This window comes from Penicillium crustosum (assembly GCF_028827405.1).
Source record: "Penicillium crustosum strain IBT 35664 chromosome Unknown utg000001l_segment0_segment0, whole genome shotgun sequence".
NCBI classification, from domain to species: Eukaryota; Fungi; Ascomycota; class Eurotiomycetes; order Eurotiales; family Aspergillaceae; genus Penicillium; species Penicillium crustosum.
This window is the reverse complement of record NW_026623122.1, coordinates 5,534,918-5,547,158: the sequence shown is the minus strand read 5'-3', so window position 1 is coordinate 5,547,158 and position 12,241 is coordinate 5,534,918. Positions and strand designations below refer to the sequence as shown.

The following is a 12,241-nucleotide window of genomic DNA, read 5'->3' as shown; positions in this document are numbered from 1 at the left end:
ACCTCACCTTTGAAGCTCTCACCAGCTTCTGCCATTTCACTCCAAGCTTCTCTACATCAACCACCATGGAGGATCGACCAACCCTGACCAACCCGCGCTTTACTCTCGAGCTTGAATTCGTCTCATCTCTTGCCAACCCTTACTATCTGTCGCACCTGGCAGTCACTTATCCCAATCTTCTGGGTATCTCTCGTGCCGACGATGACGACGATTCCTCTTCGCCAGACGCCGAGGCATTTGCAGCCTACCTAGCCTACCTCTACTCTTACTGGAAGACACCCGAATACTCTCAGTTCCTCACCCACCCTGGCCCCACACTGCGAGCGCTTCGACTGCTCCAGGAAGACACCTTCCGCCGTGACATTATTCTACCCCAGGTCATTGAAGGTTTGGCAGGGGTCAGTGTCCCTGAACCAGCCCAGACCGAGACGGACACGGCAGATGAAAAGCAGGAAGATGGTCAAAATGGAAAGACGTGAGGGGGCTTGAATTCTGACCCTTCGCTCGATGCGACCGAGATGCGCTTGTTTCCTGCAAAACATACGAACAAAACGTGCCCCCTGGCAGATCTAAGTTGTACATGACATTTTACACTTTGATGATTTCATTCCCACCGAACTCGGCTTTTGACAAAGTTGAGCATGGGAGTTGCATGAATGCGCTTCATGTGCGACCGAGGATCCCCAGGCTCCCGAGGCCCCGGAGTTGTCAATCGAACACCCCAGCGATCGCCCCCGACTTTTCGCTCTGACGACAGTGGCAGAGAATTGCGGGGGAAAGAACCAGGTGGGAAATTCTCTCCTGTACTATTGTGCCTATGATATACCTGAAGACGCTATGTCATTTTGGGGTTATCGCCACCCCTCTGGGCAACAAAGGTGGCCGTGGCAATTACAATTAGCATTATTATCTCAAATTGAGCAAATCATTTGCAATGTGAAGCAGAATATGAAAAAATACCAAAAGAATTAACATTTGAAGCTCCAAAGGACTTATAATATACAGACATATATGTAAGACTAGACACCTACACCAAGTGAATGTATAGAATGCGCCCGAAGATCCCGAGAGCCCAATCTTATTCTTTTTTTTTCCCCTTCTTCAATCATCTCCCCTTTTCAAATTTCATTCGTTGTTTACTCAATACAAAGTTCATTTTGAAGATTGTGCCTTTTTTCAGACTCCGGTTACAACGTTGAACAGAGCCCCACCCCCTGGTAATCGGCCCTGAACTACTACCCTCAACCCCGTTATCGTCAACTGGTCCACGTTGCGCCGGACATCAACGTCTTTCCCATGGCCCTCAACTAGTCCGTCCTCAAGCACTTCGGCTTGTCTCCAATTTATTTTCCTCACATAAGAAGTCCGTCGCACTCTTTCGTGGACCCCTCACTTGGAAACTGCATATGCCATTACGTTTCCAATGGAGTCCGTTCGCCAGTCTTGTCGGCCAAAGCACCAGGTCTTGACATTGAAATGTTATCCAAAATACCAAAAGGGGGTGTCGGAGGTCCGGCCGAATCCCAGTGAACTCTCTTACCTGCTGTATTATACGAGCACGCGCCGCAGCAAACTGACCAAGGTCGGCGGTTTCCTGGAGAAAAGAGTTGCCCGGGATGTCTGGAGACGCAGAATAGGGTGAGCACAAACTATGATCGCCCCAATCATCGGACTTGATAAGATGAATGGCTGACCGATCTCATTGCACAGGAATGTTCAGGTGGCGCTGCATATCCTGGCTGCCCTCATTGAAAAAGTTCCCCGCGACCTTCCTATCTACGCCCGATCCGTCATGACAGTAATCGATACCGTTCTCCGATCCAATGATATAAATATGGTAGAGGAATCGATTGTCACCTTCGAGATGTTCTGTCGGTACCAGGACATTGCAGCCATTGCGGCTGACCAGGGCCTCGCACAACAATACCGAGAAGTCGTGCGAACTTACACCACCCTTGCCGACCCGGAATTTACATCCAACTCGAACGCACCTCTTAGCCCGCAGGTGGCCATCCGATGGAGAAATGCGGGACTGCGAGCTATTAGAGCTGTGGTCAGCTCAGAGACCCTGGCCGCCGATGGAGGAGTGTCGCTGAAGCTCTGTTTGCCGGTTATACTGAAGAACCTCTATTCCGAAGATGAAGATCTTCTTATGACATTGAAGGCCAAGCTAACCGAATCTGATCCGACTGAACGTGAGGCGCCCAAGCCCCGCCGAATGAGCATCAACACAGTGCACACAGTGGACACGGCAGAGGGTGACCCCGAGCTGGCAGCACAGTCAGCCGCTGAAGCGGATCGAAAGGCGGAACTGGACGCTCGCCTCTTGGCACTCCGCTGTCTCGAGCAAACAATCGTCTCGGGAAGCAATCGGGGCCAGATCCGTATTGCAGTCACGGTCATTCTACAGTTCATCGCAAGCAAGGGTTTCCCACAAAGCGAAAAGCGTGTTGAGATCATCAAGGGCAAAACTGGCAACTGGGCAACATCTCTGATCGAACTCATTGCGAACTGGTGCCCGGTGCAAGTTCGTTTTATCATCTTGATCACAGCCATGGAGATTCTCCACGATACAAGCCCCAAGGAGGATGCTTTAGAGTCATCATTCACCATCCTCTCCGTGGTCGATTGGCTTCTCAGGTCTTCTGTGAACATGATTGGACTCAGCGTCATGGACATCCTCTTTGGACTCATGCATTATGCTTCTGATATACTCTCACCGCCAGAGCGTACTGGGTCTGCACAATCTGAGAAGAAACTAAATCGACAAATTGACACTGTGGTTCAAATCTCTCCCCGACGACAGGATCTTCTTACGCTACTGGAACAGTGTATTGGAGATCTTGCAACGCACATCTACTACGGTGACCAAATCGCAGACATGATGCGTGCTATTCTTAGGCGTTTCAAGCCTAATCCCCACCATGATAGTTCTGCGCCATCCACATTGGCAACCGTTCACGAATCTGGAGTACATAATGGGTCAACAAACTCCGGTTCCGAGACAAATGGGGACAAAGCAAGCACAGAAAGCTTCTCCCATGCTACTGCTAAACTGACCGCTCTGCGATCCGTCAAGGCTATCTTGATTGTGGCCAGCTCAAGGACCCCAGCAACCATGTCTGGTGCGGAATCTAGACAGCCAGTCGGAATCCATGTGTGGGAAGGAACCCAAGTACTTCTTCGTGATCCGGATCGCGATGTTCGCTATGCATACACCGATGCATTCCTGTCATGGCTGCAGATTGAGACGAATGGGAATGACCTCAAGGTCAGATTGGATTCACCCAAGTACATCAAAACCCCCAAAAGAGACACCGAGCAGACGGATAGATCGAATCGACGAGGTAACTCGGCCCCTGCGAATCAGAGGGACAAAGTGGCGCTGGTGGCACAGTCGAACTTCCTCCGTCTTCTGCACCTGGCTATCTACGATGCTGCACTCGAGACAGCTGCCGAGGAAGCCGAGATTCTTCTGCTGCACCTTCTTCTTGCAAAACTTGTCGAAAAGCTCGGGGTGAATGCCGCTCAATTCGGTCTTCCTATGGTCCTTAAATTGCAAGACGACTTGTTTACATCTATAGATCTGAGTTCCGTCGCAGCTCGCGTTAATATTGGAAGCTTGGTACATGGATACCTTCTGGCGCTGTCTGAGCATTTCGAAATGCAGTCCTCCCCCGTGGGTCTTGAGATAAGTAACGAGATTCAAGAGCGACAGGGCAAGGGATATTGGCTTTCCAAAATCCGCCTGCCCCCAGTCGATCTGTATGCCATTGTATTTGGCAGCGAGAAGAGGTCTGACAATGACTCCACCTCCCCGCCTTCACTGACGCCCTTCCGTAATGTTGACGGACTTGTCTATTTGATTGAAGAGTCTTATCGCAATTCGATATCGTCTCCTCCACAGAGCCCCTCGGCTTCTTCTCCCGCGCGAGGATTCACATTCCCGGTCCTTGGGCACCCCACAGGAGCAGTGACATCCCAGGTTGAGAGTGGCCTCCCGTCTGTCGTAAAAGAACAGATGTTGTCTCCGTGGTCTCGCGAGGCGTGCCTGGCAGCTGTCGATAAGGAAAGCACTGGAACGCCATCGATCAATGGCTCTCGGGCTACTCAAAATGCTCGCAACAATCAGACCCAAACCAACGGGGCTACAAATGGCTCACCCGCCGGCTCTCAATTTCCCCGCCGTATGAGCGTTCCAGAGATATCAGGCTCATCATCCCACGGCTCGAGCAGAGGCTCTCCCGTTCGCGTTAATGAGCTTCGACGCGTGCTCTCAGTTACTAACGACGACCATGCTCGACGCCTTAGTCCATTACGTGGACGACTTGACGCATCGAATGCTAGTGTTATTTCTTCCGGGAGCGATAGCATGGTCAGCGGCAACTTCTCTGTTTCCGAGATAGACGGAGATGCTACCTCAATACAACCAGAGAGTCAACAGACACCCGAGGAAGATGGAACAGACACACCCCGCGCTTCGGCCGCGGCATTTGTCCTATCAGGCGATGAAGCCCCAACCGATGAATCCCCGAGTGCGCCATCCCAGAATCGCGTTGATTCAAACACAGAAATCCCTCCCGTTCCACCAATCCCAGTCGGCCTGTCGATCCCAGGTGGTTTACCGAATGACTCACAGCGCTCGCTGGGCTCATATAATCGTCCATACACCGCGCCGGGTCCCTCGGCGGCGAGGGATAGGGCTGAAACCAGTGCCTTAAATAACAAGCCTCTAAACCGCAACAAGAGCCGGTCCAACTACAGCCTTGCCACAGTTGGAATCCCCGAAGTGTTAACTGACTACGAGTCCGATTCCCTAGATGGCGACCACCAAGATCAGCTAAGAAAGCTCTTGGATGGGTTCCTCTCGCCCGGCGAGACCGCGGCAACGAATGGAAACCGCCCGACGACTGCCAATCCCGCCTCCAAGGCTCCACTGAGCGGATCTAACCGCAGACGAAAGGTCAGCGGAGGCCTTGGTCGGCCACCCTATTGATCTTCTTGTTTGATTTGCACTTTTGCATCATTCTCCAGGCATCTTTGCAGCCATTTCCATTTCCTGGCTCTTCATATGTTTATATAATTTTCATTCTGTCATAGGTTCTTCTTTTTTTACTCGTCCTATCCTGCCTTGCATGAGTCTTGTCTTCGCTCATGTCGAATGCTGAGTTGCTGGCTGGTAAAACCCCAACTTTGTTCGAGATACAAATGTCCCTTCTGATATGTAGGCTTTCCTTGTTCAGTGTCTATCTTTGTTATCCTTTTCTTTTCCACTTGCATATTTTATTTCGAAAGCTCGGCTTTTTTTATTGTTGTCTGTCGGCACTCACATTTCTTTATTTGTTAGCTTGCGATGGATAATCGCAGCTTAGTTGTATCTAGCTACATTGTCGATAGACATAAAATAGATGGTGCTAAAAGGAACACAGCAAGACATCGTAGTTTTATAAATCTGTAACTAACCAGCCATGTGCGGCATTGGATGGGACTTCGAATTTGATGCTAGTATCTAAAAGGTGAAGCACACGCAGTTGGGATATCATGATAAAAGAAAACGCCCAATGGAAGAGAAAACGATCAAAGACCGGGTTGCAAAACGAGACCCGGTACTGAAGGACGCGGCTCCTTCTCCAGCGGAGCAAAGTACTGATTAAAAGCCTTGCCCAGGGTCTTTTGCGACAGCTGCATATGTTCACCAGGGGCAGTGTTAAAGTCCAGCTTCCCCTGTTCATCAAGCTGCTTCAGTCCCAGCCAATCCTCCTTGTAGATCGGCCTCTCGTGCAAAGGTGTCACCTCACCACTAGTGGCATTAACCTCGGAGAACAAAGCACTCTCCTTAGGAACAGCAACAGTGTCTTCCTCAAACATGAACATAGCAAACCGATTCAGCGACGCCAGATTCTTCTTATACGTCTCATTCTTAACCGCGCGCTCATTGTTGATATCTGCTAGGAAATTGCTGTGCTCCAGGTACGATTCCAGCTCTTCCGGATCACGGAAGTACTGCGCCGGCACGACACGCGACTGCGCAAAGCTCGTCCACCGTCCCGATCGTAGGAGTTGCTCGGCTCCCTTGCAGAACCAATTGTCCCAGGCGCACGACTCAAACGCCGAGATGCCGTTGTGCTGACTACCGAATGTGACGAGGTTGTGGACGGGTGGGCTGTTGCAGCGCTCGATGTACCCGCGAAGGAATTGGCCGCCCTGCGAAAAGCCTAGTGCATTGACGGCGGGCGCCGTGCTGAGGATTGGGTCCGCGGCGAGCTGTTCGCAGACCAGGGCGATTTGCTCAGTTACGTTGCCGAAGAAGGTTGCGGAGCGGTCCCCGCTGCCGTCGTTGGCTAGTCGGATGAGGTGCACGTATGTGCCGGGGTTGGTGGATTCGGCTAATTTGGCAACTTCAGCCAGCCCTTCACGTTCGAAGTCATCGCCTAGACCGTGCCAGATCACGAGAGGGAGCTGGATTCCGCTGGCTGCATCTGTGGCGGATTGCCACGGGAGTGAGATTGAGAGAGCGTTGGTGGCCAGTGCGGCCAAAAGTGTGATAGAACGCATTCTTGAACGATGGAACTAACAAGGGATCTTCGAGATGTCAGTGCCGTTGATAACTCGAGATAGTTGTGGAGACGGAAATGACGTTGTCTCGAAGGCAGGTACGAATCATGTGATGACCGGATACGGTAATTTAGATCTATATGTAGGAACAAAAAGCAGGTACAATCCACGATCTACAGGAGAATGAAAATCTGTAACTAACATGTAAAATAACATAGGAAGTGGATTTTGTTGCATTAAGGGATCTCAGCGGTCTATTTATTGGGTGGTATAGTGTATTAATCGTTCTCCTTCTGGGTGCCCAGGTGCAGACCTCAGAAAGCTCTCACGGCACTGTTATTACAACTAGTCTACTATGTAGTTAGTAGTAGGCTGTTTCAGAGAAGGCGGGGCCTCCACATACATCCATTTGATAAATGAATCGAGGAAATGTATCATTCATCTGACTTAACCTGACTGTCTGAATGAAAATGAGCGTTCAACATTATAACTACACTGCTAGGCATAGCACCGAGTCGGGGTCATTGCGAGCGGGGAAAGAGATTGGTAATCCATGTAGCTGTCAGGTTCTCTTTCCCTAGGTCCTGGTCCACAATAGAAGATCCTTCATGGTCAAGTAGCATTGATTGCGATGAGATGCTGTTCATGGCCATCCCGGAGCTGTCATTGGATTGTGCAATGGGTCGTCCGTTGATCTCAAACTGGATGTCTTCTTCAATAGTATCGATCACCGAGGATAAATTTCTGCCTCTTCGTGAGGGTTTGGGTCGCTCAAAAAAAGTAGACCCGTTGTTAGCTGCTACCATCCGTTTTCTGTCTTGGTCATTTAGCTTTCGTCGCTTCCCAAACCGTTCGCCTTCCTCCACAGATGTAAATGCAAGCTCGAGTGGACGTGTAGCAGACATAGCGGCCCAATCAGGTTCTTGCAGCAGTTGACGCTTGACCTCGGTCAAGTCATCACTATGAGAGGACTGACCACCAGTCTCATGTGAGGCCGGCTCTTCCGTAACTCTAGAATCAGCAGGAGCACGGGTTAGTACAAGGACGCCCACATGGATTGGTGGAAACAAAGTCAAAGCAACCAACACAGTTGTTGACTGACTGAATTCCATTTGTCTCTGCCTCCTCATCCTCATCCTTGTTTCTAGTGCTCGAGCCCTTGAATGCAATATCAGGGAAGTCTCGAAATGGTGAAGGTGGGGGAATGACCGTGCCCTTTTGGAGTCTCGCCCTGGCGAAACTCTGCTTCTGAGCTTTGGTCAACAGGCCTGAGCGATTGTGATGACGCTGCAGCTGGCCGCCTGTCCAATTCATCATGCCAAGGAATGAAGAGTGGGGAGTGGATAAGGCCTCCAACGGGTCTCCCGCGTCAGTTGAGGATGTGGGTGTTTGCTCATAATCGAGGCAAACAGTGTAAACCATACAAACCTGTATATAACACGTGATCTCAGCTACAAAAATATTTTCTTCCTTTTCTTCTTCCTTTTCTCCGTCAATCATAATCCCAGACTGCCATCACAGCCTCGAATATGACTTGTGTTTCATGACAACTCATCCCTTTTCTCTTCCGACAATTCCCGCTAACAGGTAAGCCCATTCTTTTTTCTTTCCTTTTGGATTCATATCCCTGCGCTGTTTTCCAAGGGCATTTTGCCTTTTGTGATGAACAAACAATATTTAAAGCATAGTTCACCTGAGATCTTCGGATTGCTGAACGAAAACATATTCCATCTTTCATTTTCTGATCCTATCAACCTTGATATTCATTTTTTTCTCTCATACACCACTTCTTTTGAACTCGGCTAACGAAAAAAGCCCTGAAAATAGGAAATATATGCATTGCTGCCCAACGTGGGTCTGGCTCCCTGGCTCGCCCCGTCCCGTTGTCCAGTAATCTTAGTTATATCACATTTACAATCACATTTACAATTTACTATTTACAATTTACAATATATCATTTATATTATTTATTCTTGCTTCACTGTAATATTCGAGTCTCAACTGTACTCCGTACAAGGTGACCTCATGCTGCAGGTATACTTCCCGCACTGCCGACGTGGGATTGTCTCCTCCATACGATACTCGCTCAGATGCAACTGAGTTGTACATCTCATCGAACACGCGAGTGAACCTGCCGATCGTCCAATTCGGACATCATCATACACCGTCAGCCTGTCCCTTGTCACCAATCATACTTCTCGCCAAGCACTCCAGACGCCGAGCCCGTCTCACCGCTAGTAAATATCCCTCCACTCAGTCAAACGAACACCCCCCCTATCCTGCAGGTGCCATCACCGCCAGTCTGTAGTACTGGCTCTTAGGGTGCCAACAGCGCACTCGTCTCCTGCATGATGCGAAACTCCCACGCACCATGTTTGATGGCCCACAGACCCTCCAAAGTCCGAGCTTTCATTTTTTGTGTGTGCTAAAAGGCCGCTGATCCCCCTCCATTCTGATTCTCCTTTTTCTTTCTTCCCTAACTCTCTGGATACCCCTTTTTCTACAATACTTTGTGTATCACTTTATATACTCCTCAACACATACAACAACTCAGTCCCTGGACCAAGGACAACTTCTTTCTTAACCCCAAAACTCCCTGGTTTTTGATACAATCACTGCCACAAGGATTTCTCTCTGCCACATACTTCCCGGACAGGATTTGTTTTCTTGTTATCTCCCAGGCTTCTCTTTAGTCTGCCATATTTCGACAAAACACAATAGGTAGCTCCCGTCACATTTTCTTTACAATTGGTTCTCCTATGCGTTGCTCTTTTTTTTTTTTCCCTTTCTCTCTCTTCCGGACCTGTACCACTGTCAACTGTGCTTGCCAAGGATATCGACAACCTATTTCCCAGGACCTTAGACCTACCCCAACCCCTGGACTTTTGGCCAATTTTTGGCGACTATGAATAGGGAACCCCCTACCAAGGATACTTGCCCTCAGCACCTGCTGAGTGAATCTCTTTTGAGATGTGTTTAATGTTGCACACTCAAAAATCGCCTGACTTCCACTGCCACTGGACTCCCATGGATGTTTCTCTTCTTTTCACGTTGCCTCTGCTCTAAGACCGGAGTTTTGAGTGCGGATTTTGATATAGCCTTGGATCCCCATTGCTCCTGGAAACAACGCCCCTGGAATGAACCACATGAACCACTTTAAGGACTTTGAATTTTATGACTCTTTGCCTGGAAATCTGATGCTACTATGGCCACTTTCTCTCAACAATAATGGATCCATTTGACCCCAAGGAATCAACCGAGGAATCTTTCAAGCTAATGTGCTTGCTCCCTGTGAATAATGGCCTTCTGAAGCATCCGCTTTCTCAACTCTTGCTTGCGCTATTGCTTTATGGATCCTGGCCATTGTGTACCTACCTGATCTGGCCACAAAAATGAACGACTTTCTTTTACTTACCTGGATTCACCTGGATGATACTTGAAATAGTAATTCCAGCCATGAAACTCTTTCTCGCCGTGGCACCATTTAGCACTCTTGGATTGACAACAGACCTGGACCCGAAACATAGACACGACAACTTTGACCAGGACCTTCCGATAATCCCTGGTCGGCCAAGGAGATTCGAATCCCACAAAAGCGACTTTGGTGCGTATAACTAAATCGTGACACGACCCCTTGTCTCATTACTGACTCTGACTAGGTTTTCAATTACCTCTGGACCATGGAGTTCTTTGTTTCTTTTCTTTTCTTTTTTTTTTCTTGCTTTGCTCATTTCATTGTTTGATGACGAGTAGTAGATACTAACTCTTGGTTTACAGTGTTTTTATATCATACAACCACACACAATGTCTCCAAGGACCACCAGCGACTCTGACCGAGTCTCCATCTCACAATCCATGCATACCTCCATGGTTTCAGGAATCTCAAATATGGCCTCAAGATCAATCCAGGATGATGAAATGTCGAGCCATGACAACTCCTCGTTGTGCTCAAGTATCCGTACAGCCCATGGAAATCCACAGGACATGAAAGACTGGACAATGAACCACCAAGAATCCCTTGACCAGGCTATCTCAAAACAAGACTCATCCGAGGTGCACATGCTTTCTTTCTCGCTGTCTCAGCAGCTCATGACCCCCACGGTCGGACCAAATGATGTTATGTACCCAGGCATGGACTTCCCAGCAGTCCCTGACATGAATGACCATGAAATGTCCCGGGATCTTTATAACTCTTTTCTGGATTTCTCTTCTGTTGAAAATGATGTCTGTGTCGGAAATGGCACGCCAGATGATGCTCTTTCCATCGGACACAGCTCTCACAGTACCGAGGACGGTCACTATATCACAGGCCCAGAGTCATGGACTCCAATGATGCATGATGCCCATTACCCAGGAACCACCATGGAACAATTCTCGTCCGGTCTTTTCCAGACCGCCCCGGTCTCTCCACCACTGACCGACGCTAGCAATGATATGTCTGTTACTTCTTCTTGCTCACACGCGGGATACACTTCATTCATGGCCCCTGATGATGCACTCCTCGGAGACTTTACCACATCACCCATCGGAACGACCCACGGACTTAACCCAACGGAGCCTTTGTTCCCCAGCTCTTCTCTTAACGACAGGGACCTCAACAGGTAAGTTCCAGATAAACGGATAGGGTAGAAGACAAACCATTGGATCAGAAACCTAACCACTATACCGTAGGACTATCAGACCTTCAAAGCCATCCCGCCGTTCAGCATTGTCAGCTGTTTCTCAGCACCAAGGGAAGACTGATCCCGATTTCTTCCCCACCCTGCCAGTGAGAGAGCCAACCCGCCAGAGATCCAAGGAAGGTGTCGAAGCTCGCAACCCGCGAGAGCACCAGTATTATTCCATGTCCACCCACAGCGATGGAAAATATTACTGCCCATTTGCCACTGGAGAGAAGCCCTGCAACCACCCACCCACCACGCAAAAATGCGCTTACCAGCAAGTCCTCCCGTGATAAAAATCTTTGGTGTAATCCGAACCCAGCTAACCGATATCAACTAACAGCAAGTACCTGGATTCCCATCTGAAGCCTTACCGCTGCAAGGTCCCCGCTTGCATTGATGCCCAGCTCCGCTTCTCTTCTAACGCCTGTCTGTTCCGCCACGAGCGTGAAGCCCACGGATTGCATGGCCATGGAGATAACCCCCACCTCTGCCTGTGGGAGGGCTGCGAACGCGCCGTTCCAGGAAATGGATTCCCAAGGAGATGGAACCTTTACGACCACATGCGTCGTGTGCACGACTATGCTACCTCCGAGCGCCACAGCTCGCCTGAGACCTCGCCCGGCGCTGGTCAGATCAAGAAGAAGGAGCCGGCTAGCCGCAAGAGAAGAGTCACCGGTGCCACCCCGGCTCCTACCATGAAGCGCACCCGCTCCGTCCACTCCCAGGCTAGCTCCACCAAGGCCACCCAGGCTTCCGCCAGCCTTGGACAGCGCCTCCAGAATGCCGAGCAGAACTTCTTCAAGTGCCGCTCGCGTCTGCTGGAGGAGCTGGGTAACATCTCCCCTCGGGATACTACCATGCACGACAAGGTCAACGCCAGTTTCCAGGAGCTGTTCACCCTGGGTTTGAACTACCGCCAGATTGAAGCCAGCCAGGCTGTTTCCCACATGCCCAACGGATTGCCTTGAAGGGTTAAGAAGCTGTAGACCTCCTTCCTGGAGGAGAACAGCGGTTTTCTTTGA

At 49.8% G+C, this 12,241-nt stretch overlaps 6 protein-coding genes across 6 annotated transcripts; 4 read left to right on the top strand and 2 right to left on the bottom strand.

Moving 5' to 3' along the window:
• Positions 1 to 65: 65 nt before the first annotated feature.
• N7487_002088 (mediator of RNA polymerase II transcription subunit 31) lies at positions 66 to 479 on the top strand (the record flags this gene model as incomplete). The annotated part of the gene is made up of 1 exon (XM_056869835.1): positions 66 to 479. One exon carries the CDS (start codon positions 66 to 68, stop codon positions 477 to 479), a length of 414 nt encoding a protein of 137 aa, XP_056734619.1.
• Positions 480 to 1,423: 944 nt separating this feature from the next.
• Positions 1,424 to 4,996, top strand: N7487_002087 (uncharacterized protein; the record flags this gene model as incomplete). The annotated part of the gene is made up of 2 exons (XM_056869834.1): positions 1,424 to 1,638; positions 1,711 to 4,996. 2 exons carry the CDS (start codon positions 1,424 to 1,426, stop codon positions 4,994 to 4,996), a joined length of 3,501 nt encoding a protein of 1,166 aa, XP_056734618.1.
• Positions 4,997 to 5,577: 581 nt separating this feature from the next.
• N7487_002086 (palmitoyl-protein thioesterase family protein) lies at positions 5,578 to 6,555 on the bottom strand (the record flags this gene model as incomplete). The annotated part of the gene is made up of 1 exon (XM_056869833.1): positions 5,578 to 6,555. The coding sequence occupies one exon, from the start codon at positions 6,553 to 6,555 to the stop codon at positions 5,578 to 5,580; it is 978 nt and encodes a 325-aa protein (XP_056734617.1).
• A 521-nt stretch (positions 6,556 to 7,076) lies between these two features.
• On the bottom strand, positions 7,077 to 7,977 carry N7487_002085 (uncharacterized protein; the record flags this gene model as incomplete). Its single annotated transcript, XM_056869832.1, has 2 exons — positions 7,077 to 7,566; positions 7,658 to 7,977. 2 exons carry the CDS (start codon positions 7,975 to 7,977, stop codon positions 7,077 to 7,079), a joined length of 810 nt encoding a protein of 269 aa, XP_056734616.1.
• A 2,034-nt stretch (positions 7,978 to 10,011) lies between these two features.
• N7487_002084 (uncharacterized protein) lies at positions 10,012 to 10,308 on the top strand (the record flags this gene model as incomplete). The annotated part of the gene is made up of 2 exons (XM_056869831.1): positions 10,012 to 10,163; positions 10,215 to 10,308. 2 exons carry the CDS (start codon positions 10,012 to 10,014, stop codon positions 10,306 to 10,308), a joined length of 246 nt encoding a protein of 81 aa, XP_056734615.1.
• Positions 10,309 to 10,359: 51 nt separating this feature from the next.
• N7487_002083 (putative C2H2 finger domain protein) lies at positions 10,360 to 12,187 on the top strand (the record flags this gene model as incomplete). Its single annotated transcript, XM_056869830.1, has 3 exons — positions 10,360 to 11,156; positions 11,227 to 11,493; positions 11,560 to 12,187. The coding sequence occupies 3 exons, from the start codon at positions 10,360 to 10,362 to the stop codon at positions 12,185 to 12,187; spliced, it is 1,692 nt and encodes a 563-aa protein (XP_056734614.1).
• Positions 12,188 to 12,241: the final 54 nt, after the last annotated feature.